The sequence below is a fragment of the Botrytis cinerea genome, chromosome 10 (assembly GCF_000143535.2).
Source record: "Botrytis cinerea B05.10 chromosome 10, complete sequence".
Lineage (NCBI taxonomy): Eukaryota > Fungi > Ascomycota > Leotiomycetes > Helotiales > Sclerotiniaceae > Botrytis > Botrytis cinerea.
The window spans coordinates 293175-316195 of record NC_037319.1 but is presented as its reverse complement, the minus strand read 5'-3'; the positions used below and the strand labels follow the sequence as shown (position 1 = coordinate 316195).

The 23021-nt window shown below is 41.4% G+C and overlaps 8 protein-coding genes across 8 annotated transcripts; 2 read left to right on the top strand and 6 right to left on the bottom strand.

The window, feature by feature from the left end:
* Positions 1-105: 105 nt before the first annotated feature.
* Positions 106-2883, bottom strand: Bcmsl5. Its single transcript, XM_024695411.1, has 6 exons — positions 2420-2883; positions 2152-2368; positions 1880-2097; positions 1463-1686; positions 1081-1407; positions 106-1022 (listed from the first exon to the last, which is right to left on the bottom strand). Exons 1-6 carry the CDS (start codon positions 2604-2606, stop codon positions 393-395), a joined length of 1803 nt encoding a protein of 600 aa, XP_024551205.1. The 5' UTR covers positions 2607-2883; the 3' UTR covers positions 106-392.
* Positions 2884-3050: 167 nt separating this feature from the next.
* Bcgst1 lies at positions 3051-4314 on the top strand. The gene is made up of 3 exons (XM_024695410.1): positions 3051-3544; positions 3600-3765; positions 3904-4314. Exons 1-3 carry the CDS (start codon positions 3224-3226, stop codon positions 4179-4181), a joined length of 765 nt encoding a protein of 254 aa, XP_024551204.1. The 5' UTR covers positions 3051-3223; the 3' UTR covers positions 4182-4314.
* Positions 4315-5194: 880 nt separating this feature from the next.
* Positions 5195-5971, bottom strand: BCIN_10g00730 (hypothetical protein). Its single transcript, XM_001554203.2, has 2 exons — positions 5787-5971; positions 5195-5728 (listed from the first exon to the last, which is right to left on the bottom strand). The coding sequence occupies exons 1-2, from the start codon at positions 5917-5919 to the stop codon at positions 5247-5249; spliced, it is 615 nt and encodes a 204-aa protein (XP_001554253.1). The 5' UTR covers positions 5920-5971; the 3' UTR covers positions 5195-5246.
* Positions 5972-6738: 767 nt separating this feature from the next.
* On the top strand, positions 6739-8185 carry BCIN_10g00720 (hypothetical protein). The gene is made up of 3 exons (XM_001554202.2): positions 6739-6886; positions 6958-7374; positions 7425-8185. The coding sequence occupies exons 1-3, from the start codon at positions 6833-6835 to the stop codon at positions 8064-8066; spliced, it is 1113 nt and encodes a 370-aa protein (XP_001554252.1). The 5' UTR covers positions 6739-6832; the 3' UTR covers positions 8067-8185.
* Positions 8186-8378: 193 nt separating this feature from the next.
* Positions 8379-8971, bottom strand: BCIN_10g00710 (hypothetical protein). The gene has a single exon (XM_024695409.1). It carries the CDS (start codon positions 8890-8892, stop codon positions 8596-8598), a length of 297 nt encoding a protein of 98 aa, XP_024551203.1. The 5' UTR covers positions 8893-8971; the 3' UTR covers positions 8379-8595.
* Positions 8972-14620: 5649 nt separating this feature from the next.
* On the bottom strand, positions 14621-17431 carry Bcste3. Its single transcript, XM_024695408.1, has 3 exons — positions 16376-17431; positions 15710-16301; positions 14621-15644 (listed from the first exon to the last, which is right to left on the bottom strand). The coding sequence occupies exons 1-3, from the start codon at positions 16965-16967 to the stop codon at positions 14795-14797; spliced, it is 2034 nt and encodes a 677-aa protein (XP_024551202.1). The 5' UTR covers positions 16968-17431; the 3' UTR covers positions 14621-14794.
* Positions 17432-18198: 767 nt separating this feature from the next.
* BCIN_10g00690 (hypothetical protein) lies at positions 18199-19846 on the bottom strand. The gene is made up of 2 exons (XM_001554199.2): positions 19216-19846; positions 18199-19163 (listed from the first exon to the last, which is right to left on the bottom strand). The coding sequence occupies exons 1-2, from the start codon at positions 19630-19632 to the stop codon at positions 18675-18677; spliced, it is 906 nt and encodes a 301-aa protein (XP_001554249.2). The 5' UTR covers positions 19633-19846; the 3' UTR covers positions 18199-18674.
* A 7-nt stretch (positions 19847-19853) lies between these two features.
* Positions 19854-22329, bottom strand: BCIN_10g00680 (hypothetical protein). The gene is made up of 2 exons (XM_024695407.1): positions 21502-22329; positions 19854-21394 (listed from the first exon to the last, which is right to left on the bottom strand). The coding sequence occupies exons 1-2, from the start codon at positions 21989-21991 to the stop codon at positions 20406-20408; spliced, it is 1479 nt and encodes a 492-aa protein (XP_024551201.1). The 5' UTR covers positions 21992-22329; the 3' UTR covers positions 19854-20405.
* Positions 22330-23021: the final 692 nt, after the last annotated feature.

The following is a 23021-nucleotide window of genomic DNA, read 5'->3' as shown; positions in this document are numbered from 1 at the left end:
ATGAACTTGATAATCCATATCCAAGTCGCCATAATACTAAGGAATTACGAAGTAGGTCGTCACTCAACAGATGATTTGAAAGAATTTATATCGCATCTCACAAAGTGACCATAGAAGCCAAAGATATTCACAAATAATTTATTTTCCTATGGTTACAATAGCAGCAAGGCACTAATCAAAAGAAAAAATTAGAGTAAGTGGGCTCGAAAAATATCGACCCAAAAATAAACATCGTCTTTGTCAACACAAAGCCTTGTATGTATGGATAAAAAAATCCCTAGGTTAGTATCCTTCATGAATAGGCTGCAAACTTGGTGCAGTGATTGTTTGCTTTTGCACGCCGGCTGAAAATTATTTGAGAATAGTCTTCTGCATTACATGGGAAGACGAAGTTAGTTTCCTGGAGGAGGTGGTGGTGGTGGCTGATCGCTTGGTGGTGGAGGAGGAGGAGCACTTCCAGGTGGAGGTGGTGGAGGGGCAGAATTCGATGGAGGAGGTGGAGGAGGAGCATTGGCATATTGTTGAAGGAGAGCATTGATACTGGCAGTGCTAAGGCCTGGGGGTCCTGGCATGCTGCTGAGACCAGGAGGAGCACCCATTGGTGGTTGCTGAGTAGGGTAGCTACCGTATCCAGGGGCATAACCATTTTGACCAGGATAAGCAGCAGGACCAGTTGGTGCAGCTGGTGCTTGCGATTGCTTTGCCCAAGGAGCAGATGGTGGAGCATTGTATCCATTCTGGTAACCTCCTCTTTCTCTGTCATCACCTCCTCGTCTGGCCCATGGAGCAGGACCAGAAGGTGCAGAGTCGCGAGAATCACGAGGATCACGGCCATCACGTCCATCACGGCCCTCATTTCCTCTTTGCCATGGAGCGGGAGCATTTGATGGACCTCGTTGCCATGGTTTGACATCTTCTTGATCTTTTGGTGGACCTTGGTCATAACCTGATGGACCAGATTCGATACGACGAGGAGCATCTGTAGCAGCCGGGGCACCGCCAGAAAGTTCTTGCATGAGTTGCTAAGACAAAGTTGTTAATATCTAGCACGAGAGAATTTTTGATGGAGTTTATGCTTACCTCATATTCACGATCGACTGCATCGCCAGAGCCAATACGGCCTTGGCCTGGTACAGCATTTGGACCAGCAGGGCCATCATTACGCCAATTGGCACCGCGAGGTCTATCTGGACAATCTCTAGCCATATGTCCAGCATTACCACAAACGCGACAGATAATGTTGGCAGTGAAGTTGCGTTGTTGGGGACAATCGTATTTTCTGTGGCCAATTTCACCACAGTTTTGACAAGCTTGATTCTCATCATCACGAAGCGTACCGTTGAGAGCAGCAAGTTCACGGAGTTGATTACGCTTTAGCTCATTTTGACCTTCTGGAATGGAGGCGGCCTGTTGTAAATCAGTATTTGAAAGAGGACAACAGAGTAGAGTATCGGAAACTTACAGTTTCAATGATGTTATGAATTAACTTCTTTGCCTTTTCGACCTTCTCTTCTGTATCTGCCATGATCAAACAATGAAGATCCTCCTCCTGGTTGCTGGTGTGGGCTGCATCGGAGCGACCCTTTCCTTCCTTGACGGATCCTTTTCCACGGATAGCAATTTTAGCCTGAGATTCTGTCTCCATTTTCTTTAATGTATTGCCACGAGGACCGATAAGTAAACCAACTTTAGTAAAGCGCAAGCTAAGTGTTAGTATAGGATCAAAAGCTTTGAGCAAAATGGTAGTGAGTACGACAAGTTAGTGATGACGGTGCCATGCATTTGTCTTCCAAATGTTGCATCCAATGTCACACGATAAATGAAAACGGATATGGAAGGGAGAATAAGGTTAGAAAGGTTAGAGGGTTAGCAATCATACTGAAGTTAATTTCTGGGTAGTCATTGACTGGCACATAGACTTTCTCTTGAGTCTTAGTAGGACGGCGATAGTCTTGTGGTGGGTGATAGTTAGGAATAACTTTCATAGCCTTATCAATCAATTTGTGTCGCTCATCTTCGAGTCTCTTTCGGTATCTGTATTCTCGAGTGTTGACACGGCGACCGAAGTTATCGTATTGAGGGGCTGGCGAAGGAGATCTGCAGCAGAAATAATTAATTATTGTTAAGGACGCATCAGAAGAGATTCCTTACCTGTCGCCATCCGCTGGAACAACATCGTCGATTCTCAGTTTTTGTGTAATTTCGTCGATACGGAAATGCAAGGTATAAGCTTCAAGTTGTTCACTTGTCATGTTCGCCATGATTGCAGTTGGAAGTCCCATGAGACCTGCAGCCTTATTCTCAGTAGCATCACCCCAACGATTTCTCTTCTTGCGACGTCGAGATCCATCGCCTGCAGGCTCTTCGGCTACAAAATGTTAAGACTGATTGATTGCGGTATTGGGCAGAACAAACTTACACTTTACAGTTGGGCTTCTTCCACGCTTGATACCCGAATCATGGTGATTGTTGGAAGGGTAGTTATTGGAAGATTGAACTGGGCTATAGCTCTCCTCTTGAGCAGATCCGCCATCGCCAGGGAAGCGTCGTCGATTCCCCAAAGGAATATTGTTCGATCCAGTGCTTCCTTGTTGTCTCCACGCCATGATGTTGTGCCGGGTATTAATATCGATGGCTGCCGATTTCGATATTGTTGTAGATGGTATGAAAGATTAGAAGAAAGATTGTATTGTAAGTCTGGAATCTACCGAGTGAGCAGCTTAACCGGCTGAGCTAGTGTTCATTGGCTCTAGTATGATGTGCACGTGACACAGTTATTATTCTTCAGCGAGAGGCCACCAAACGATACTGTCGCGTTCAAATGTGACGACAGACATGATAACAGCAGGACTTATTTATTGTCCTCGATCACGTGTACATATCACACAAAGGGGATTTGTCCGTCAAACAGTCATGTGTTGTGGAAAGAACTGCCTTGTCCGGCATTTCCCGCCAAGCCTCGTTCCAAAGAGCCGTTTTGAAGCGTCAGCTTGGTAAGATAAATGGATCAGCAGTATGAACATTTTATTCCGTAGATCGCATCATCGCAAGGTGGGTAGGTGGGGTAAAGTAGTAGGAAGTCACACATATGTGATGTTCAAGTACAGACATATTACAAATCAAAGAGTTCAAGAATTCTTTATATATCTCACTCATTCCCATTTGCAAATTCATATCTATGAACAACCGTCTTATACAGTTAAATTCTCATATCACTCCCAAAATGGCTTCCCAATCAGACATTCATCTCTACACAACCCAAACTCCTAATGGAATCAAGATATCGATCACTTTGGAGGAACTGGGTCTTTCCTACGAGGTACACAAGATTGACATCTCTAAAAACACCCAAAAAGAGCCATGGTTTCTTGAGATAAATCCCAATGGACGAATTCCCGCTTTGACCGATACATTCACGGATGGAAAGAAGATCAATCTGTTTGAGAGTGGTAGCATTCAGCAATACCTCGTCGATAGATATGATACCGAGCATAAGATCTCATACCCAAAGGGTACAAGAGAGTACTATGAAGTCAACAACTGGGTAAATGATGCAATGTTTCTAGATCTCAAACCAAACAAGCTGACATCATATCTAGCTCTTTTTCCTCAATGCTGGTGTAGGTCCCATGCAAGGTCAAGCTAACCACTTCTCAAAATACGCCCCCGAGAGGATCGAGTATGGTATCAATCGCTATACAAATGAGACCAGGCGTTTGTATTCTGTCCTCAATACTCATCTAGAAAAATCAACCTCTGGTTATTGTAAGTATAACTGACTCCTGATACTTGCTTCGTGATCAGCCACTTGGTGCATATCTTGCAATGCAGTTGTTCAATTTGCTAGGGCATCCCTTTCCCCCTTACCCATTTTAAAGAAATATCACTAACAACATACTTTAGTGGTTGGTGACAGATGTACAATCGCTGATATTGCTCATTGGGGTTGGGTAACTGCTGCCTTTTACAGTGGAGTTGATATCGAGGAATTCCCAGCTCTCAAGGCATGGGATGAGAGAATGGAAAAGAGACCTGGAGTTGAGAAGGGCCGTCATGTACCAGATCCACACAACATCGGAGCCTTAAAGAAAGACCCTGAACGTGAGGCAAAAATGAAGGCTGCGGCAGAGAAAGGTAGAGAATGGATCCAGGCAGGTATGAAGAGCGATGCCAAGAAATAATTTCTTGACGAGATCAAGGGTAGCAGGGCTAGAGTTCAATAATTGTCCTACATTTCTGAATCAATCACTGATAAGCGTTTCTTGAAATGATAAAAATTGCTTTTATTGATATGTTCGTTCTTTTGTGCTGTGAATCTTTACTAACTAAGCTCGAGGCTTTGCTCTTTCGCGATGGATTTCAATTTGATCGCGCAATTCTAGGCCACTGACTTATATTTCAGTGCCGGAGAAGTACATATCTCTAGGTCTAAGTCTAGGCCCAAGTTTGATTTGACGGAAGCTTTGATACTTGTAGCAATTTTATGCAACAATAAACCGTGTCTGGTGTGACAGACAGTTCTCGGGAGATGGTGAAAATATAAAGTGCGAGCAATTAGTTGATGTGAAGGGAAGGACCATCCATCTTTTCTAATATGTGCATGCATTCGGAAGTATCCCACCCATTGGAACTGCCATGCTGATCCTTTTCCTTACTACGTTGACGATTGTAGAAAGATAAATAGCCGGAGGTGGAGAGATATTTGATTGTTGCAGAAGATTAGATGGTTGGGTATTTTGTGTATCCATCGGTCTATGATTTTGTCTATTCTAAGTACAGGATAGTCTTTGGAACTACCTATACTTGCTTTCATACGTGCAGCGTGCTCTTCTCCCAACTTCCCATCCTGAATTTTGATAACAGCTGGCAACGTCTTCCATTGATCACCTACATTCTTCTTCAATGACTCAGTAGCTTCAATGGGCATCATTGACTTTGAGGTGGAAGCCAAATCTGACAAACTCCTTATACTCCAGAGAAGTCTCCCCAAACAAAAACCATTCAAGGCAAGTTGTCAATGAAGCCCGACCTCTTGTAGGATCTGTATATATGAAGACCCAAACCCAGAATTGTAAAAATTCCTTGCATCTGGCAAGCAATTGCATTCCATTTGCACGATCCTTTTCAAAGGCATCCCGATCTGCTGGTACAGGCCACAAACGAAACAGCCAAGTTTCAGAGATATACTTGACACTGACATTAAATCTCTGTTCAACCATTTTGATTTGTGCGCCATCTTCAGCAAACTAGTAATTCTCACATTCCCGGGCAGGTGGAGCGTATGTCGAGAATTGTTGGATACTGCCACCTGTTCTCATTGGCAGCAAATCGTCACGCTTGAACAGCATTGCGTCGTGTCTGGCAGCTATTGCAGTGTTTTTTTCATTCGCCTCTCGTAGCCTGTGCCAAGCTACAACACCCATCTTTGCTTTGGCTATTTCTTGTTTTACCATGACTCGCATCTGTCTTTCCGTGAACTGTGGTTTTTCTCCGGGAGGTGGAGTTTTTGCGGCTTGATCTCTATAGCTGATGCTGGCAACCAGCTTTGTGACATCAGACTCGATTGAATCTCTGGCCTCTTGGATATCTTTCTCCTGTGTCACAGTAGGAATAGCAGATGTTTCTGCGCTTTTACCGACATTGGACTCGGCAACATTTCTCTTCTTGGGCGCAAGCGTGGACTTGGCATTTTTGGCATCGTTTTCCTTATCTTTGGGGTCGTCGCCGACTATAAATTGTTATTAATTTGTCTTGGAAATAGAAAAATGATTGTTGAAGATACTTACAGAGCTTTTTGTAGACGGTGCGCTCAATTACCTCCATCTTTCCTTCCTCGCGCAAAAGCGCATACGCCGCATGTTCGAATGCGGATCTATATTCATTGTTCAATCTGCCTTCTTCAAACAATCGATCGAGCATTTATGCTCTTCTCGAAATGTAAACCGCCATCTACGTTGAATTCTTCAATTTCGAGTTAGTTGTTGTGTGGTTGAGAAAAAGAATCAGAGGCGAGTATATTGTCAACTTTGAGAAAGTGAACTACTGATCACGTGTGTGTTATTTTGATAGGTAAGGTAGTCTAACATATTTCCAATGATCTATATATGAACGGTCTAATCTATGTTTTCACTTTGTTTGCTCGAGTGAATATGCTTGAATCTCAGGCTCGAACAGGACCATATAGGTGAATGATAAACAGATAGTAGCAAATAATGTGAATCGCCGAGGTGATCATTCTGCTAGCAGAATGACACGGAAAGAGATGATCAACAGACGGAGGAATAAATGCCAGAATAATAACGTTGGTGTTAAGTAAATGGATCAATGAATATTGCTCATAACCGTGATCAAGACAATCATTACCTTATCCACTTTGAACACTTGTAATTTTCATCTATTCAAATGGCTACCTTGAATCTTTGATATGAAGCCATGGTCAAAATCTCGGGAACTTTCCCACAATCTAATCCTTCGACAAAACACATTGGGGGCTTCGGGAGACCAGCGAAAGGACCAAGTTGTATAGGAAAGTTGTATCTATAGTCCGTAATTCGAAGCTGATACCTAATGTAACTCTAATTCTCAAGTCGTTAATCAATACTGAGAAGTTTCTTAGATCAAGTATATATCACTTCCCTGGAGGACGATGATGTGAACAGAACGTTGAAGTAAACTTGGCTACGTCGGTAATTTCTCGGCAAGTTCGCCCCACCGCGGGGTAATCGTCTATCTTCCTCAGGAATGATCGTTGATTGACAACGTTCAATCCTGATATGAGAAAAATACCATATTGACAAACAACACACCATATATACATATAACATATATCACTATGTCTTCCTCTCATTTTCCCAAGAAGATTATACTCAAAGGAACTCCAAAAGAGGTAAATCCTCTCTCCTCGTACTCTCTTGAATATCCCCCACTTTCACTTGATAAGCATCTCACATTGTCTAGATAGGATTTGAACATGGCAATATTCTATCTTCCGAGATCAAAGATCAGATGAGGATATATGAGGCAATGTTTCAATCTACCTCCTCGTTGACATGGCCCGAAGTCCACGAGATTGCCAAGGACTTTCAGGTCACAATCCAAAAGCTAACACCTGATATCTATGATGAAATGGTGGGTATTGCCGAGGGTGCAGGTGTTGATATTTTGGATATCGTAGCACTTAATTGTAGGAGTGAAATCGCTTTGGGGAAATTTACCGATGGGTGTACTAGTTTAGGTTGGAAGATGCAGGGTAAAGAGGTAGAAGAAAAGATGGTGTTGGCACAAAATTGGGACTGGACGGAGAATGTTAAAAAGAATTTGGCGATGGTGGAAATAGAAGGAAAGGGGAAAGGAAAAATTTGGATGGTGACTGAGGTATGACATCCTTTTCCTGAAAGTCTCCGCAGTAAAATAACAGAACACAGGCAGGAATAGTGGGTAAAATTGGCTTCAATTCTTCTGGTGTTGGCGTATGTCTCAACGCCATTAGAGCTCGTCCAACACATACTCATAAGCTTCCGATTCATGTTGCACTCCGTATTTGTTTGGAAAGTGATAGCGTGGAAAAAGCTATAGCATCAATTGAGGAATTAGGTGGTGTGGCTTCGAGTCAACACATCCTCATAGCCGATCCCAGAAAAACTTTGAGTATGGAGCTTTCACCTGTAGGAAATTGTTTCTTGGAGCCATGTGATGATGGTTTTGTGGCACATACAAATCATTTCATCAAAAATGACTTGGTGAGCGAGCCATTTTGGCTCAAGGGGAGTCCGGTGAGACTTGATAGGGCCAACTTTCTGGTCAGTGGATTAGTCAAAGATATGAAAAGTGGCCTGCAGATTAGTGATGGAATCGGAAAACTTTTGAGGGAAAGATTGTTCTCGGATACTTTTAATGCACCGCAAGCGATTTGTTGCCAAGAAGATCCAGATCGTCCGAAGGAGACAAGGAACAGTACGCTGTTCAACATTGTAATGAGCCTGGAGCCTGGTAACTCGAAGGCTGAAGTTTTATTCGGGAAGCCTGGAATGACTGATGGAGAGGTGCTGAAAATGCCATGGATTTGAGAAAAGTCCGACTTTGATTTTGAATTGATGTTTCTCGACAATTTAGGAGAGTTAGCCGGCCTGCAGTCTGAACTATTGCAGGCCTCAAGCCACTTTAGAATGATTTTATTTGGAATTTGTCTCCAGGTTTGTGCTGTGCCCCGATTTGCCTAAATTTAAAGAATTTTGATTAAAACCCTGTTCCGGATGAGAAGGCCTTAATCGAAGTCTTCAATTGAGGTCCAGTTACACATATTCAAAACATAGAGTCAATCAACGTAGCATCCTGCCTGATTGAAATTTTTTAAAAATAACATGATTGAATTCCAAATTTGCCGAACCTATCTATTGTCCTTTAGCTCCGTTAAATCCCAACATGCAGTTGAACGATCTAAAAATCAAACCCAGTAAACAATGTGTGCCATTCTAGTTATTTGATTTTTCTTGAACCCCTTCCAACGATTCTTGCAATCCCCAAAATGCCGGTGTAAATCTGAGAGGTTTTGACAGCTTCTGCCGTTTTTAGCTGGGCATGTTTTGTTCATCAACTTTAATGTCCGCTGTGTGCTGTACCACCACTCCCGCTTCCACCACCACCATTACCATGCTTTTTTTGTTTTATCAATTTTTCCTTTGATTTTGCCTTCTGCCTCTTTGCTTTTTCCTTTTCTGCTAAATCACTTGCTTTCTTTGCATTTTCTGCATCCTTCCTTATTTGAAGAGCTCTTGCTTTACTTTCTGCGCTTTTCTGACTTTCAGTAGTACTGTCACTATGATCGCTTATGAGATCTGGAACATCGGGGGTAGGAGACCTGCTTGCTACCGTTGAGGCTCTATGGTTTGGCATTGTTTTAAATAGATGAATGGATCGAGTAGTATTTGAGATTTATAAAGCTAGTGATTTGTGGTATTGACTTTGATAAACCGATGTTTAAGATATGGAATGAGATGGAATGAGATGGAATGAGATGGGATGAGATGGGATGAGATGAGATGAGATGAGATGAGATGAGATTGGGAATAAAAAGCACAAAACATCGCATTTATATACAGTTCCAACTCGGTTTAGATTTCGGTCGTGAGTGTATTTGATGATTGCCTTCAACTAAAAATTCAAGATTTTAGGTTACCACAAAAAGCTACATGATAATTGTCACATGGGTCAGCATGACCGCCCGTATGGTTGTTCAGCCTCTGCAATTGAATGTCCACTGATGGAGATGTTGGCTTAAATCAACACGTCTCCTAACTCTTTCCTGGAAGATATCGAGGTAAAAATCTAGGTAGCTGCCAATCTGAGCGGTCTCCCGTACAAGCCCTATCTGAGACCTGTAAGATTTCGAGTTAGTCGTTTCTTACCGATATTCTTTCAATTGCATCAATTCTGCCTTGAATCAAGACAAACAAGAGACCTGGCCACTCCCATCATGACCTTCTCTGCCCCACAAATGAAAACGTCTTGAAAGAAATAATCAAAAATTAATCCGTGATTTTTTCCAGCACTTCGGGAGAACTTAAGATTGAGGTGTCAGTTATATCAATCTCTGCATATATTGAATACAGAAATCACTCGAAAAATGATACATTTCTAACAATTAATCCAGACACGAAGCAAACATCTTACCGAAGAGCTAAGGTTATTCTTTAGCGAAAATTTAGTACACTTCTTGGATAGTGGCTCGAGCTTCCATTCCTTCTTGACCACGGCCTATACACACAGCCCGGCCGGGTCCCTATTGACCAGCCAAATTATCAAGAGCGTTCCTCAATTTAGGCAGAACTCAACAAATACTAGAACCTAAGCAGAAGTTGACATAGGTACAGTAGCTGATTACTTGAACCGTTACCACTATCAAGGATTTATCGCCTAATTCTGAGGTCAAGTTGGTCAGGTAATGGAATCTACTGGGCAGTCTCTCCCTCCAAATGGTCAAACCAAATCAACTAATTCTCACTATGAAATAGTAAGATTCAGTAGTTCATAAAAACTTAGAAAATGACGAATAAACAATTTACAGGAGTTAGAATGATGGGGAAATGATTTCTGAACAAAATTTGTGAAAGAAAATCAGGAATGATCTTACAAGGCAAGTGAAAAGTATCGCACAGGCATACAGATACTGTGTTTCTGTGTCAAATTAGTCACTGATGAGAGGGTATAAGTTCATTCCTGAAATTCCATCCTGTAAAATTACATGGGGATCAGTCTACAAAGGTCAAAAAATTCTCCAAATGAAATAACACAATGATATAATGACAATCATGATATTTAGAATTCGGGTCACTTTGATCATGAAATAACATAAGAGTCATCATTTAGACTGAATCCGTAAATATCTAGAATTACAAAGGGTAAGCTTCATGAGGTCAAGACGCCCAGCGCTGCCACAGCTCTCTCGGACCATTTGTCTTCTAAACACGGTATAGAACGTCATTTTGAACTTCTTCAATTGTAAAAAATTCGTCGAATTCATCTCAAGCTCTACAACTTCCACCCACAATGTTAAGTTGCTTGTGGATAGAAGTTCGATGTATCTTGGTGTAAGTTTCTCTTACAGGAAAATCATTCAGTTTGATTATTTTCTGTAAGATCAACATATTGTTATTTAATCTCCACCCTCTTATTGAATTCAACTTCTATAGTAAACTTAAGAAAGATATATGAATATTGAACAAAAAAAACTCACGAAACTTTTATTGATCAATCGATTAGGAAAATTGGTTTTCGGTGTAATATTCGATCTGCTTTGGAAAAGCATTTCAAGTAGTTTGACAGTTCTGGTATAGTGAGATAGTTCAATATTGAGCTTGATCATATTCTCCTTTCTATAAATTTTTCGAATATTAAGAATGTTTTTGTTAAATATGGTTGCTAGTATATATACAATTGGAGAGTGTACGGATTCTGTATCGAATATTATGCTAATTATGCTTGCTATTAATAGCATTACATTGGGATATTTCCCCAGTAACTGTTAGAAGAAATTCTTATTCTTTTGTGAATGAAGTGAATGACTTCCATTCAATTGCCACTGTAATATAGCTACCGTAGTAAAGCCCTAAGCGAGTGCAAAAGAGACTAGCTCTTTCAGCAAGTCTATATAAGACTTACTACTTTCAATACGTAGCTAGCTCTTTAGATAGAATACAATTAGACATACAGGACCTACGCAATTCGTGGGTGTTACGTCTTCCGTATCCTTCTCGTAACAACAGTAATATATAACTTCACCCGCCCCATACACAATTGAAAAATGAAATAGATAATGCATTCCTGACCCATTCCATTATTTTTCATCACTACAGACCTCACTCCCTCCCAATTATTCCACCATTTACAAGCATTTCGATTCCAAAAGAGGAAAAATAGGTGGTGCAAGCACACAAGACCTGGAGGTATCTTGTTCAGTCGCGGAAGAGAGTTTCATTTCTCTCTCTGTATAGAAAGTATCTCTACAATAATTCCATATATATCAATATCATGGAAATCATCACAATACATGTTCCCCATACTTTCAAAATCTGATCCATATATACAGCAGTTTCTGTCCACTGCTCTTATCAGAAACCTTACTTCACAACATTCAAACCAATGACTTGTTATTGTGTGAAATGACCTTCGTTTGACAATAATTCTGCTAGATACCTATTGAATACTCTCCCAAATAGAAATCGGGGTTAGAAATAAGTACCTACAGGTATGATCAATGCGTGTCCTGATTCGGTGATTTTCGTTTTCATGTCCACTCTCTGCATTCTTTCCACTGCGTTTGTTCTTTCGCCGCAAGAGAAGTACAGCACTGAAATATAAATTGTTGTTGATCTGTATTAAAAATTTCAGGAAACTTCCATGTTGCAAACAGAATAATAGGGCACAGAATGAAGAATTGGGTAAGATAAGTGTAAATGGAGGTGCAAGGTGAGGGAGGTGAATTGGTTGAATCCTAATTCATTTCTTGACACAATATTTCTTTGTCCCCTTTTTATTAAACGCCTCTTCATTATTTCACTAACAGTTCATTCACCTAAAATGACTCTTTGGTGCCAAAACAAACGCTTGTCGACTGTCAAGTCTTCTTCCTTCATTAGTCCAAGCACACCTCGGCTAATGTTCATGTCCCTTCGGAAAACCTTCTCAAATCTTCGCTGTTGAGAATCTGGAATATGGGAGCGAGCGCTTTTGAATTTCTTGGTACAAGTTTCGACGACTGCGGGGTCCATTTAGCGGTGCTTTCCTCGACATCTTGTACTTTTTGAAAGGTGGGGATTCGGAAGATAGGTCCAGCGGTGTGATCTTTGAGGTGGTTTTGTTGTTGAAATGTCTTTGCGGTGAGACAAAATTTAAAGGCGGACTTCTCTAGATTCAATCCAAAGATGGGTATGGCGGTTGCTAATATGTTCAAAGGGTCAGAGTAATTTTGGATTAGCGGGATCGCAGTGAAGGAATGAATTCATTCATACTGAGGATCAAAACTTGGGACTTGGGTGTCGGAATATGGTGGATAGATGGTTCCCTGATACTGTATAATATTTGGAGGGGATACACAGTCATATTCCTTGCTAACATTTCGGTGAAATGTCAGAAATGGGCCAGGGAGCGTTGCTGACTAGTGGGATTGAGGAATTACATACTTGGCTGATTAAAAGCTATCTATTATCTTAAGTTCTGAATCTTCGGACTCTGTGTTGTATAGATTTTGCGGCTTCGACGATCGGTGTGTCGAAGTTCGATTGATGGAAGCACGCTCGCATTGCTTGCTAGATTAAGTGGTAGCTTTGATGAATTGCTGTGACGTATGATATGGGAGACTGTGGTCTGAACTCGCGGCGCAAATGCTCCTTATGGTTGACGGTTGGCTTCGGTCGACCGTTTCCTTTGATATTATTGGATTTAACGCTGGGCTTCAATCTGTTGACTCGACTGGCGGGAGCTCAAGTCTAATTCTTTTAGGGCTAATATGCGCACCAACGACTTCAGCACGTGTTCGAACTCCTCTTGTTTCAAGGATGTTCATAGATCCACTTGAATTTACCGATTGTGAGTTGCCGGAGCTATCGTAAGTGTTGACTTGGCCATTTTCGCGCAACTTCTCATTGGTAATCAACTTTGTGTATTCTTCCTCCAATGCCTACTTTCGAAGAAACTTTCCACTATCTGAATTATTGAGGAAGGTTCGATCATCGTCATTGAGCAAATTCTTCCAATGGACTCGAATCTTCTCGTCGAAACTGATTTTGTCCACAAAATTATGCTCCTCTCTAAGTTCTAGTCTAGAGTCATTGGTTGCATAAAAATACAAAAGTTGCATTCTCTGGTCGAAAATTTAGCACTCTTTAGCTACCATCCATACGTTCTCCTTCTTGCCTTGAGCGTCGCAAGTGCCGACGAGCATTGCAGAATGTTCTTTATCCATTCTGATGATGCTATAGAAGGTAGTATCTTGTTGAGTGATCTGACAGCGTTTTCCTCAAGAACTAAGGCACAAGATCCTATCGTACAAAAAAGCATAGATCGTACCTGAATAATGACCTTCTGGAAGATGGTGTTTGAGATTGATATGCGCGAGGAAAAGTATAGGTAAGTAATCCTGATATAGGCTCGGTCATTGCCATCGAAGTTGGTGAACGGAACGGAAGTTCAAGGATGAGTTAAAAGTGATTCTTGGCTAAATGGCTTGATGCGATCTTGCTGATCGTTGAGATTGACGTTAGCGTTGACGACGTGTTGTGGAAGGAAACGTCTGTATAGTAGAAATTAACGGAATTTCGAAAGAGAGAATGGAAAGGATGGAAAAGGATATGAAAGAAGAAATGGAGGAAGAAATGGGAAAAGATATAGAGAAAGACATGAAAATGAAAAGAGTGAATATTTAAAACTGAAGTCACATGATTTATATTCCCCTCGATCTACCCCGCTGGACAACAAGTGAATCGCTAAATTCTGTTCCAATTCGCGCTAAGAATCATTCCTCCAAATGTACCTCCTATCTATTTCGGGATTTATCAGAAGACTCGCCCCGATTTCTATTAGAATTGGTCTTGAAACTTTAGATGAACATAATACTAGTGAATAGATCTGAGACAAGACAAGATAGAACATGATAAGGTAATTGTATAATTATTAGTGATATTGACTTCTCTTCACTTTAACAACATAACTCAGATGTATGACGTTATACTATGATAAATTAATTTCTATGTATATATAATTCTGTGTATAATTCACAAAGCTTATAAAGAATTATCCCCTAGACTGCCAACTAGCGGCGCCGTCGCTTAATATGCACTTATTGACCAATTATATCGTCAGGATTCTTAGAATTTGATCAGATATTCACATTTAATCGTTAATATAAAATATATTTAGTATTATTTCCATTTCAAAATTTTGAATATAATAATAAATATTAATTTCTAATCTTTTCCTTTTAACTAATACTTAGGAAATCATTATTTAAAACCAATATCCTATTTTATAAATAGAGTGATTTAAAAAAGCATTACAAAAGCCAATCCAACCAACCAGACTTCTTCATACAAGGTATATTGCACGGACCACGTCCGGCGCCGCTAGTTGGCAGTCTTGGGAATACCCTGATATATTAAAAAGTGTCTTTTACTCTAGAGCTACTAAATTATCTCCATAAGAAAGCAGACAAGTAATTAATCAGGCCTCAAAAGAAAAGTGTACATCTCAACCACCATCATCCCAATCTCCAAGACTAAGAGCAACATTTTTCCACGAATCATCAAGAGCTACACGCTCTTCCAATACTTCTCTCTTCCACAATATCAAAAGTCCGCTCAACATTCAATCCCTCGCCTATTCCGCTTCTTTTCTCATTCCCCTCATCCTTTTCTCTCCTCTCCTTTTCCATCACCTTCTTTCTCTCTTCTCTCTCCGAAATCTTTTCCCGTCTCTCTCTCTCTCTGTAAACCCTAGTTCCCGGTTTCGGATTCGCAAGAAGATCATCTGGATTACAATTCTCATCTTCCGCATAATCACCCAGAGATTTAGTCGAATCCCCAGTAACCGACAGCCCTGTATTGGATTCTTTATGTTCTTCATTCGAATCTTTCAGAGCACCAGTCGCCCATATTTTTGTCTCGTGTGTTGAATTCTGATTTGTGATGGTGGGGTTTAAGTTTGGAGTCGGATGAATTGTTGAGCGTGAGTTGGAGTGCGGATGATATCCAGTATGCGAATCCTGATTATTTGGTTTCTGGCCACGAACAAGTAAGGAACCCAGAGATAGTGGATTGAGATGCGTTCTAAAGGTCCTCCACATCCCTGCTGAAGTTTGTGACGGGATTGTAACCTCCTCACCCCCTAATTCATGATCTGGAAAATGCGAGTACGTATTATTTGGGCTCGGTGTTATCGAAACTGGGGAGATGACATCTGAGTCTTTGCAAGTAGCAGATGTAGATGAGATGGAAGTCTCTTTCTCATTTATGGTTTCGCAAGTTGTCGCGTCGGAGATTTTGTAGGCCGATGGATTGTAGCTAGTTGTATCGAGGGATTTACAACCCGAGTTGCTGGACTTGACTGATTCATAGGTTGGGGTATGAGAGGGCTTGCGGCTCGCGGTATTCATCCTATCAATCCGTTAGATTCAATATTCTCAGATAATATATGGAATTTAGGAGGCATCAAAACATACACTTCATCGCCCAATGTAGTTGTTGTAGCTACACTCTGTTTCCTACTTTTCGCCTCCTGATCCTCAAAATAATGAATCGTCTTCGTAATCAAATCAAATTTACCTGCCCAACTCCCACTCACACTCCCACCACTCATCCCAGCCCTACTGTTCCCCTCCATTTTCTCCATTCTTCTTTCTTGCATGCTCATCCTCAATCTCGGCCAACACCTCGCCAGTCCCAATTTACATAATCCCTTTCTATAAATCTCCATCCCCTCGCTATTACAACCCCAGAATATCACAATTAAAAAAGCCAAAGAATTCCAATTCCATGCATCATACTGCATACCCTTTGGCGCATCCGCAATTCTCCAGAAGAAAATCGTAGGCCAAAATGAAGGATCATGAACATATGACCAAGAATATGCGTGTAAAGGCCAGCTTACATTGAGATAGAAATAATAAATAACGACTGGAAAGTATACTATTAGAAGAATAAGGGACATGGAAAAAAGTTTGAAGAATCGACGAGGACTGAGGCCCGAAGAGGAAGAGGAAAGAGTACTAGTAAAATTCGTGCGGTGTCGACGGAGACGATAAATCACTAGGACTATAAGTTTTGTTAGTTTGTTTCCCAATATGCATATCTCAAAATGATGTACATGAGAAATTCACAATACATACAAGCAAAATAACAATTCAAACACGCAAAAATGAGTGGCCAAATATGTAAAATAACAATACTCGGCCAACTCAAATCTGTCACATCCACACATCCATAAATAGTCATAACCGTGAACCTATTCGTCTGTATTGTGTAATGCAGCGCGACTTGCAAAATCGGGATCGAAAAACAAAACGCACAATCTTTCGCTACTCTTCTTCTTTTCATCGCTCGACTTTCATGCATACATGCGTTATCCGTATTTACCGCTCTTGCGAGAAACAAAGATATGCAACATGTTGTTGAGGTCATCGCTGTGTAGAGAGCTTGACGGATCAGTACTTGGATATCGCAGACTATGTGGCCGGAGAATCGAGAGGCGAGGGAATCGGTAGGCCAGAGGAGAGCATTCATGGCGACAAAGATGAGGGAAATTATGTTTATTGTGACGAGTGCGCAGGCGGCTATATTGTTGACGCGGTAGAGAAGACGGAATGGAACGATTAGGAGTAGTATGAAGAGTATGGAGAATAGTGGAAGAGTAATTGCATTGGCGGATACAGAATAATTTACTCCTGGTGCATCAGGTCCTGTGCTTATGATCGTGGACATGATGTTGAAGTGAAAGCGGTTTTGAGAGTCCAATGCAAAGGAAAATCAATATCAAGAAATGAGAGGTGAGGTGAGAGGCAGATATTTGAATATCACCTCTCCTCAAAATAAAAGTAATTAACTCTCAGTGAAGAAAAGTGAGACGGAACACGAGTGTGCCGAAACAAATTGAGGTGGATTGAAATGATAGTAGATAGCTTAAGCAAGTAGAAACAAGAGATGTGGATTGAACAAAGAATATTTCTATTTCGATGGTTGATTTATCATGGGAGGTGGAGATTCCCGCGAGACGTGTTTGTGATAGACAAATCGAAGCTCAAGTATAATCCAGATATTAGTTTAAAGGAAAATCAATAATTCTTGCTGTGAGTAGAAGTGTAAAGCTTGTAGTCTCCATCGTCTCAACGAAATAATCTCTCTGTTGAGATATACTCTATCTCAGCTACCGGACATTCAATAGAGACAGAAAAATGTGGTAAAAAATATCAATTCACGAATCACCCCAAAAGCTCTTCACAAATCCCCCAAAATTCCAGCACGACTAACTCCAATCCACCCAGTTTCATTCCGCACCCCAAACTCTCAATAAGAAATCCAAGATCAGAACCCGAGACACTTCTCAGCAAATGATGTGAATTATCCACCTTTCTATTGAGGAATCAAATGATGTGATGTGGTTGGACCCCCAAAAATTCTATTGAGCAACTCATTAGGGATAGCGAGAAAGGGGAGCCGAGACGCTAAAATGCGCGAGAAGAATTTGGCGAGGGCGGAAAGACTTTACGACGGGAACAGAAAAATGTATCAACAATGTATCGAAAACGCAGAAGACGAAAAAATAATTCATCATTCTGACGTATTCAAAATTTGTTACTTACGCTCAGGAGTTAAAATCCCAAGCAATGCAATGCAATGCAATGCAAGAAAAAAAAGGAATCTGTAGTAATTTTTCATTCACCCTTAGAATTACACCACACGTAGGTATTCTCATATCGTAAAAGAATAAAAAAACAGCAGAAATCATATAAGAGTAGCCTTTATATATATCCTAACTAATCTAAAGAGTTACATATAATAAACAAAATAAATCACCATACAATAACAACAAAATAAACTGACATACTTGAGATGAAAACACACAAAGACAGAGGATCAAAATATAAGAGTAGGATAATATCACCTTTTTAATTTACAGGAAAAAAGCAACAATAAATACTAAATAAAGATATCATGTAATTTCCAGATCATATTCTCTAAGTACAATACAACAAATTACACACTAGTCGACAGACATAACATCTCAACAGCCATCCCCTCACTTCCAAGGATACGCAACAAACGCGCCTCCGAAAACATATCCAGGTTGTAGAACACGAATGTCATATTGAAAGTTTTTGTTTGGTAGCTCAACATACCACCAAAACTACCAGAAAATATTAAGATCATAAGTTTCCAGGCCACAGACATTTATTTCTTCATACGTTATTCAGTGACCGAGGAAATTGGGAGCTATATAAGGGAAAGAACAAGTGCGACTAGAAAAGATGCACAATCCAATCTATATTGAAACAAAATTTCTCCGCCAACACCTCTCCCCGATTTTTCCAAATACAAACACCCTCATTACACTCCCCAATTCAATTTCATCTCAGAGAAGCACCGAACCCTCATGACACAGTCCCCACCCTTCTCACACACCCAACACCATCACAAATTCGCTATGCAATCCTTGATCCAAGTCTTCGTATCCTCTTGTGCATCAATGGCCTCCTTCAACTGATCCTTCAAGTTAATAAACGCATGCGGGGCCCCGGTATAAATTTTAACCACAGCCTCCCCACCCACCATCATCCACTTTGTAGCCATAGTCACCGAATCATCGAGCAACGGATCTTCTGTACCACATGTAAAAAGAGCACTTGGTAATCGTCCTCTGAAAATCTCGAGATCTTCATAGTATGGGGATACGAGAGGATGTTTCTTTCGTTCGTCAGACATATCAGGGAGGAACGCGTCGACGAATTTACGCATCAAATTATGGTCGAGTATTAAATTGGGACGAAGAAAGTTTCGACATTGGGGAAGCATTGTGAGATCGTATATACCACAATGGAGAATTAGCCCGGACAAGTTAAAGTCAGGAAGGGGTTTGAGAAGATGGAAAGCGACAAGTGAGGATAAATGAGCACCTGCACTCTATTGCGTGGTGTTAGTAGATGTATCATATGATGATAACGGCCCAACATACCTCTCCCCCAATAAATTTCAATGGGCTACCTAAAACTCCTTCTCCATTTTTGACCAAGTATTTTCCCACGTCAATACAATCATTCGGACCACATGGAAAAGGAAATTCAGGAGCAAGTCGATAACCAACTGACACAATTGCCAGGTCTCCAGCATCAGCACAAAATTGGAGGAGTACATCAGCAGAATGTTGATCACCAAGAACCCATCCACCTCCATGTATAAGATATCCAATTGCTCTTGTCTTCTTTCTTTCCTCTATGGTTTTGCGCCAAGATGGATACACTAAACGACAAGGGATCGCTCGATCACTATCACGAGAAGGGATTTCTATGTCGAGACCATCTGGCAAGAGCTTGGGCTTTGGGATGGGAGTCTTGCCTGCATCCCTCGTCTCGCGATATTTTGAAGCACCCATCTGGGAAGTAGCAATAAGTAATGAGCAAGCTACATATAGACTGACAACCAAACCTCAAACCATTTCGGACCATCTCTCAGCAAGTTGATCAAATCCTTATTAGCTTTAGCTGTACCTGCCGATGTGTTGCTTGGCTCAAACTATGCAACATTGATGTGAATATCGGACTTGAGAGGCATTATCGTTAGACTAAGGCCAGAAAGGTCTAAAGTGCGGGAGAATGAATATGAATATTGTGGAAAAAAATCTCAACATGTTTAGAAATCACAAATGAAGGGCATCATCCGTTCTTAAGCCTCAAGATCTGAATTGCTGGAAATCATGTTGAATCATATTGACTCATACTTTCTTATTCTTCCTAATAATTCGTCATCGACAGATGAGCAAACTCCAGATTTCAGCAACTTCTCGCCATGTTCTCTCAAGGTTGTTTAAATCGAAAGCCATCAACAATTGAGTCGGATTTGTATGCGTTACACCCGCACGACAATAAACTACCTGTGAGGCCCCTCGATTAATGGAACCCCTATGATACGTTTCTCACAGCCCGTGTAACTATTCAACTCTTGGAAACCAATCACATAGTCGTTGCGAAAACGTGTTTCAAGAGGCTTGTGAATAGGCTTGTGAATAGGTCTGTGGACAAACCCGTGAACAAGCCTTGTGTATAGATATCGTGCAACAAGTAAAGGAAAGTGGCATAAATTATTCATTCATTGGTTCTAACTTGATGATTGTCATGTCCAAATTCCAACTTTCCAACTGTTCAATCTTCATCTCTTTGATTTGTTTTGTACACGGTCAACACCCTTTGCATGAGATGTATTTCGACTATTCGAATTTCTCTTAGGTCTCTCCATTGTTTCATGGCCGCCAAGTAGAAATCGGGTGTAATTAACCACCGAGAGAAGAGCTTTCAAGGGAAGGCTTGCGATAGTACCGAAAGCTTGCAATGGGAGAATCATAGCTGAAGATATCCAATCGAATATCATTCTGAATGTGCCGCGTCTTTGTGAATTATTTGCCGCTGCCGCCGCCAATGAGATGGCATCATTCAATCGTGCTTCCAAATCCAACAGACGGCTTTCCGTTTGGAATGATTGAAGTGTAGCACGCTTTTCATAACGGCGTACAGCTCGGTTTAGAGCATCTAAATCAGGTTGCATGGTGCGACGAACTTCTGTAGTAAGCATTGCCGATTGCTTCCCATTCAAGACCGGCTCTGGCATGCTTTCCGTCGATGGCTCTACAACTGAGGCTCGGGCCTCTAATTCCTCCAATCTTCGGATCAACGCTTCATTATTTTCAGACGTTTTTTTATCGGAACCGTCATACGAATGTGAATTCACAACTCTTTGCAAATGCAGTGTTCTTGCTCGCAATAACCTGACTAGATGTGCCATTGGTCTCAATTCTGATGCTAGTAAGAAAATGGTCAAATTGTAATTCGAGACCAGTCCTTCGGACGGGCGGCTCAATTGTGATCGTATTGAATGTAGTATATATGCCCCGACCATTGGAAATATGAAACATGATAATAAAGCCAATATCTCATGCACATAAAGTTCATTGGTAGCAGTCTCGTGTAGAGGCTGACGTCGCCCGGTCTTGGAACGCGAGCTCGGTTTGTCGCCCGACGTATCTTCGAGGTTTTCGTTCGGAGACTCCATCGCACATTCATCTCCGCTTCCTTCCTCTTGACTCATTTCCTCATTATATACCTCTTTCCTTCGAATCGACTGTGCGGAATGATACCAATCCCCTGAACTATTAGCATGCATTGATTACGATGGATGCCTCCCCCGAGGCCGGTCCACTGCCATTATTTCGACGTTGCGGATGTCAGATCTCTGGAAAAGGTTGACTTACATGGTACCCTTACAGACCAATTGAGTAGAATTGCGGCAAATCCAAGGAGCATCACATCCGTTATGACCGAATTTCCATTTGTGAAGAAGAGACCGCCAATGGCTGGCAGAAGCGCAAAGGCTAGAGGGGCCGAATCCCAGTGTGAAGAATCATGATTGTGTTCCTCCTTCATATCGCTAGGCTTAGGAAATAAAATGTCGTCTGTGGAATCCCGCAAACTCTTGTTGAGCTCGTTCAGCGAATATTCCGAGAAATTCGAACTCCTACGACGGCTTCCGCCTGGCGGGATTCCATCTGTGGACCAACGATTGGTACGACGTCGATTCAATGTTGCTGTAGGCTCATCCCCAGTCACTTTTGAAGGTCTGCCAGCGGGCGATATACTCTTGGCTGGATTCGGCGATGAAGACCTGTCGGTGTTGATGATGTTGTGATTGTGGTTGTGGTTGTGGTTGTGGTTTCGCTTTGGAGCTTCTTCAATGATACTCATATTGCCAGGGATGATTGCGGGTGGGTGGATCGATCTCGAATGGTCCTGCAGCGTGCTGTGTGGGGAAATGATGAGGCGAAAGGTAAATGTGATGAAAAGAATGGGCCGTACAATCGATGGAAAAGATTTGATGTCGATGTCGATGATGTTCAAGCACAGGAGACGGAGAAGTGCTCACAGATATGGCTATGGTGGCTTTTCCTAATTCATTTCTTGCTCTTGCTTTTGTGTCGCCGTTCCGAAGCTCAGCTCAGCTGTGGTGTGTGTTGATGTCAATCTTCACTCAATAATCTTACTTCCAGCTACATCTAGTGCCGACTCCACGTATATCTCTTCTCTTGGGGAGCATTGCTCGATGACTAGTTCTATCTATAGTCAATGTTTCAGAAAATATACCTATTACGTATATATTTATGTGTAGCTGCGTATATATTCATGTCTAGATACGTGTGTATATACAAGACAGTGCTCGTGCTCCTATACATAAGCCTAGACACAAGCCTCAACACACCGGTGTAGGATTTGCAGTCGTCATTCTCCTCTCCCTTTGAGCTCCAAGACCAACATTCAATCATCTCATTGCTCGATGGAGATCTCACGACGGACGATAGACTTTTTCGAGAAAATCCTCTAGGCTGGAGGTTGCTGCCGAAAGCTCGGATCTAGGCTTAAGGTTACCCACTGATGATGATTTTCAGCATACGCTAAACTCCATCCTTCATAGCCTGTTCTGTTGTGAGTACCTACCCTGCCACGCCCTAAGAATCCATCTTCAGATGCTACAACCGCCTCGAATCTTTGTATCAACATTCAAGAAACGATTCCTCAACTGCATAGATTTTCGTGAATTTCGTTTTACGATACTTACAAGAAACAAAACTCCTAGCCTCTCAAGACCTACTCCAAGTCGGAAGAGGGCAAGGTAATCAATCGGCTAGAAGCATTCACCCCTTATTAGCAGTGCCCATTCCTCGAATAAAATCACCACGCACCAATTAATTCATGTCTATCTTCTCCTATCATTGTGGCT

What these genes read in the sequence shown, in the direction of transcription:
- Bcmsl5 (XM_024695411.1), bottom strand. Translation starts at nt 2,606, where the DNA reads ATGGCGTGGAGACAACAAGGAAGCACTGGATCGAACAATATTCCTTTG. An exon ending in GTTCCAGCGGATGGCGACAG is followed by an intron (nt 2,098 to 2,151) that starts GTAAGGAATCTC and finishes TTTCTGCTGCAG; the next exon opens with ATCTCCTTCGCCAGCCCCTC. An exon ending in CAGTCGATCGTGAATATGAG is followed by an intron (nt 1,023 to 1,080) that starts GTAAGCATAAAC and finishes ACTTTGTCTTAG; the next exon opens with CAACTCATGCAAGAACTTTC.
- Bcgst1 (XM_024695410.1), top strand. Translation starts at nt 3,224, where the DNA reads ATGGCTTCCCAATCAGACATTCATCTCTACACAACCCAAACTCCTAAT. An exon ending in ACTATGAAGTCAACAACTGG is followed by an intron (nt 3,545 to 3,599) that starts GTAAATGATGCA and finishes CATCATATCTAG; the next exon opens with CTCTTTTTCCTCAATGCTGG. An exon ending in AAAATCAACCTCTGGTTATT is followed by an intron (nt 3,766 to 3,903) that starts GTAAGTATAACT and finishes AACATACTTTAG; the next exon opens with TGGTTGGTGACAGATGTACA.
- BCIN_10g00730 (XM_001554203.2), bottom strand. Translation starts at nt 5,919, where the DNA reads ATGCTCGATCGATTGTTTGAAGAAGGCAGATTGAACAATGAATATAGA. An exon ending in CACCGTCTACAAAAAGCTCT is followed by an intron (nt 5,729 to 5,786) that starts GTAAGTATCTTC and finishes AACAATTTATAG; the next exon opens with TCGGCGACGACCCCAAAGAT.
- BCIN_10g00720 (XM_001554202.2), top strand. Translation starts at nt 6,833, where the DNA reads ATGTCTTCCTCTCATTTTCCCAAGAAGATTATACTCAAAGGAACTCCA. An exon ending in TCAAAGGAACTCCAAAAGAG is followed by an intron (nt 6,887 to 6,957) that starts GTAAATCCTCTC and finishes CACATTGTCTAG; the next exon opens with ATAGGATTTGAACATGGCAA. An exon ending in AAATTTGGATGGTGACTGAG is followed by an intron (nt 7,375 to 7,424) that starts GTATGACATCCT and finishes AACAGAACACAG; the next exon opens with GCAGGAATAGTGGGTAAAAT.
- BCIN_10g00710 (XM_024695409.1), bottom strand. Translation starts at nt 8,892, where the DNA reads ATGCCAAACCATAGAGCCTCAACGGTAGCAAGCAGGTCTCCTACCCCC.
- Bcste3 (XM_024695408.1), bottom strand. Translation starts at nt 16,967, where the DNA reads ATGTCCACGATCATAAGCACAGGACCTGATGCACCAGGAGTAAATTAT. An exon ending in TTTGAATTGTTATTTTGCTT is followed by an intron (nt 16,302 to 16,375) that starts GTATGTATTGTG and finishes CAAAACTTATAG; the next exon opens with TCCTAGTGATTTATCGTCTC. An exon ending in ACTACATTGGGCGATGAAGT is followed by an intron (nt 15,645 to 15,709) that starts GTATGTTTTGAT and finishes ACGGATTGATAG; the next exon opens with GATGAATACCGCGAGCCGCA.
- BCIN_10g00690 (XM_001554199.2), bottom strand. Translation starts at nt 19,632, where the DNA reads ATGGGTGCTTCAAAATATCGCGAGACGAGGGATGCAGGCAAGACTCCC. An exon ending in TGAAATTTATTGGGGGAGAG is followed by an intron (nt 19,164 to 19,215) that starts GTATGTTGGGCC and finishes ACCACGCAATAG; the next exon opens with AGTGCAGGTGCTCATTTATC.
- BCIN_10g00680 (XM_024695407.1), bottom strand. Translation starts at nt 21,991, where the DNA reads ATGAGTATCATTGAAGAAGCTCCAAAGCGAAACCACAACCACAACCAC. An exon ending in TTGGTCTGTAAGGGTACCAT is followed by an intron (nt 21,395 to 21,501) that starts GTAAGTCAACCT and finishes CTAATAGTTCAG; the next exon opens with GGGATTGGTATCATTCCGCA.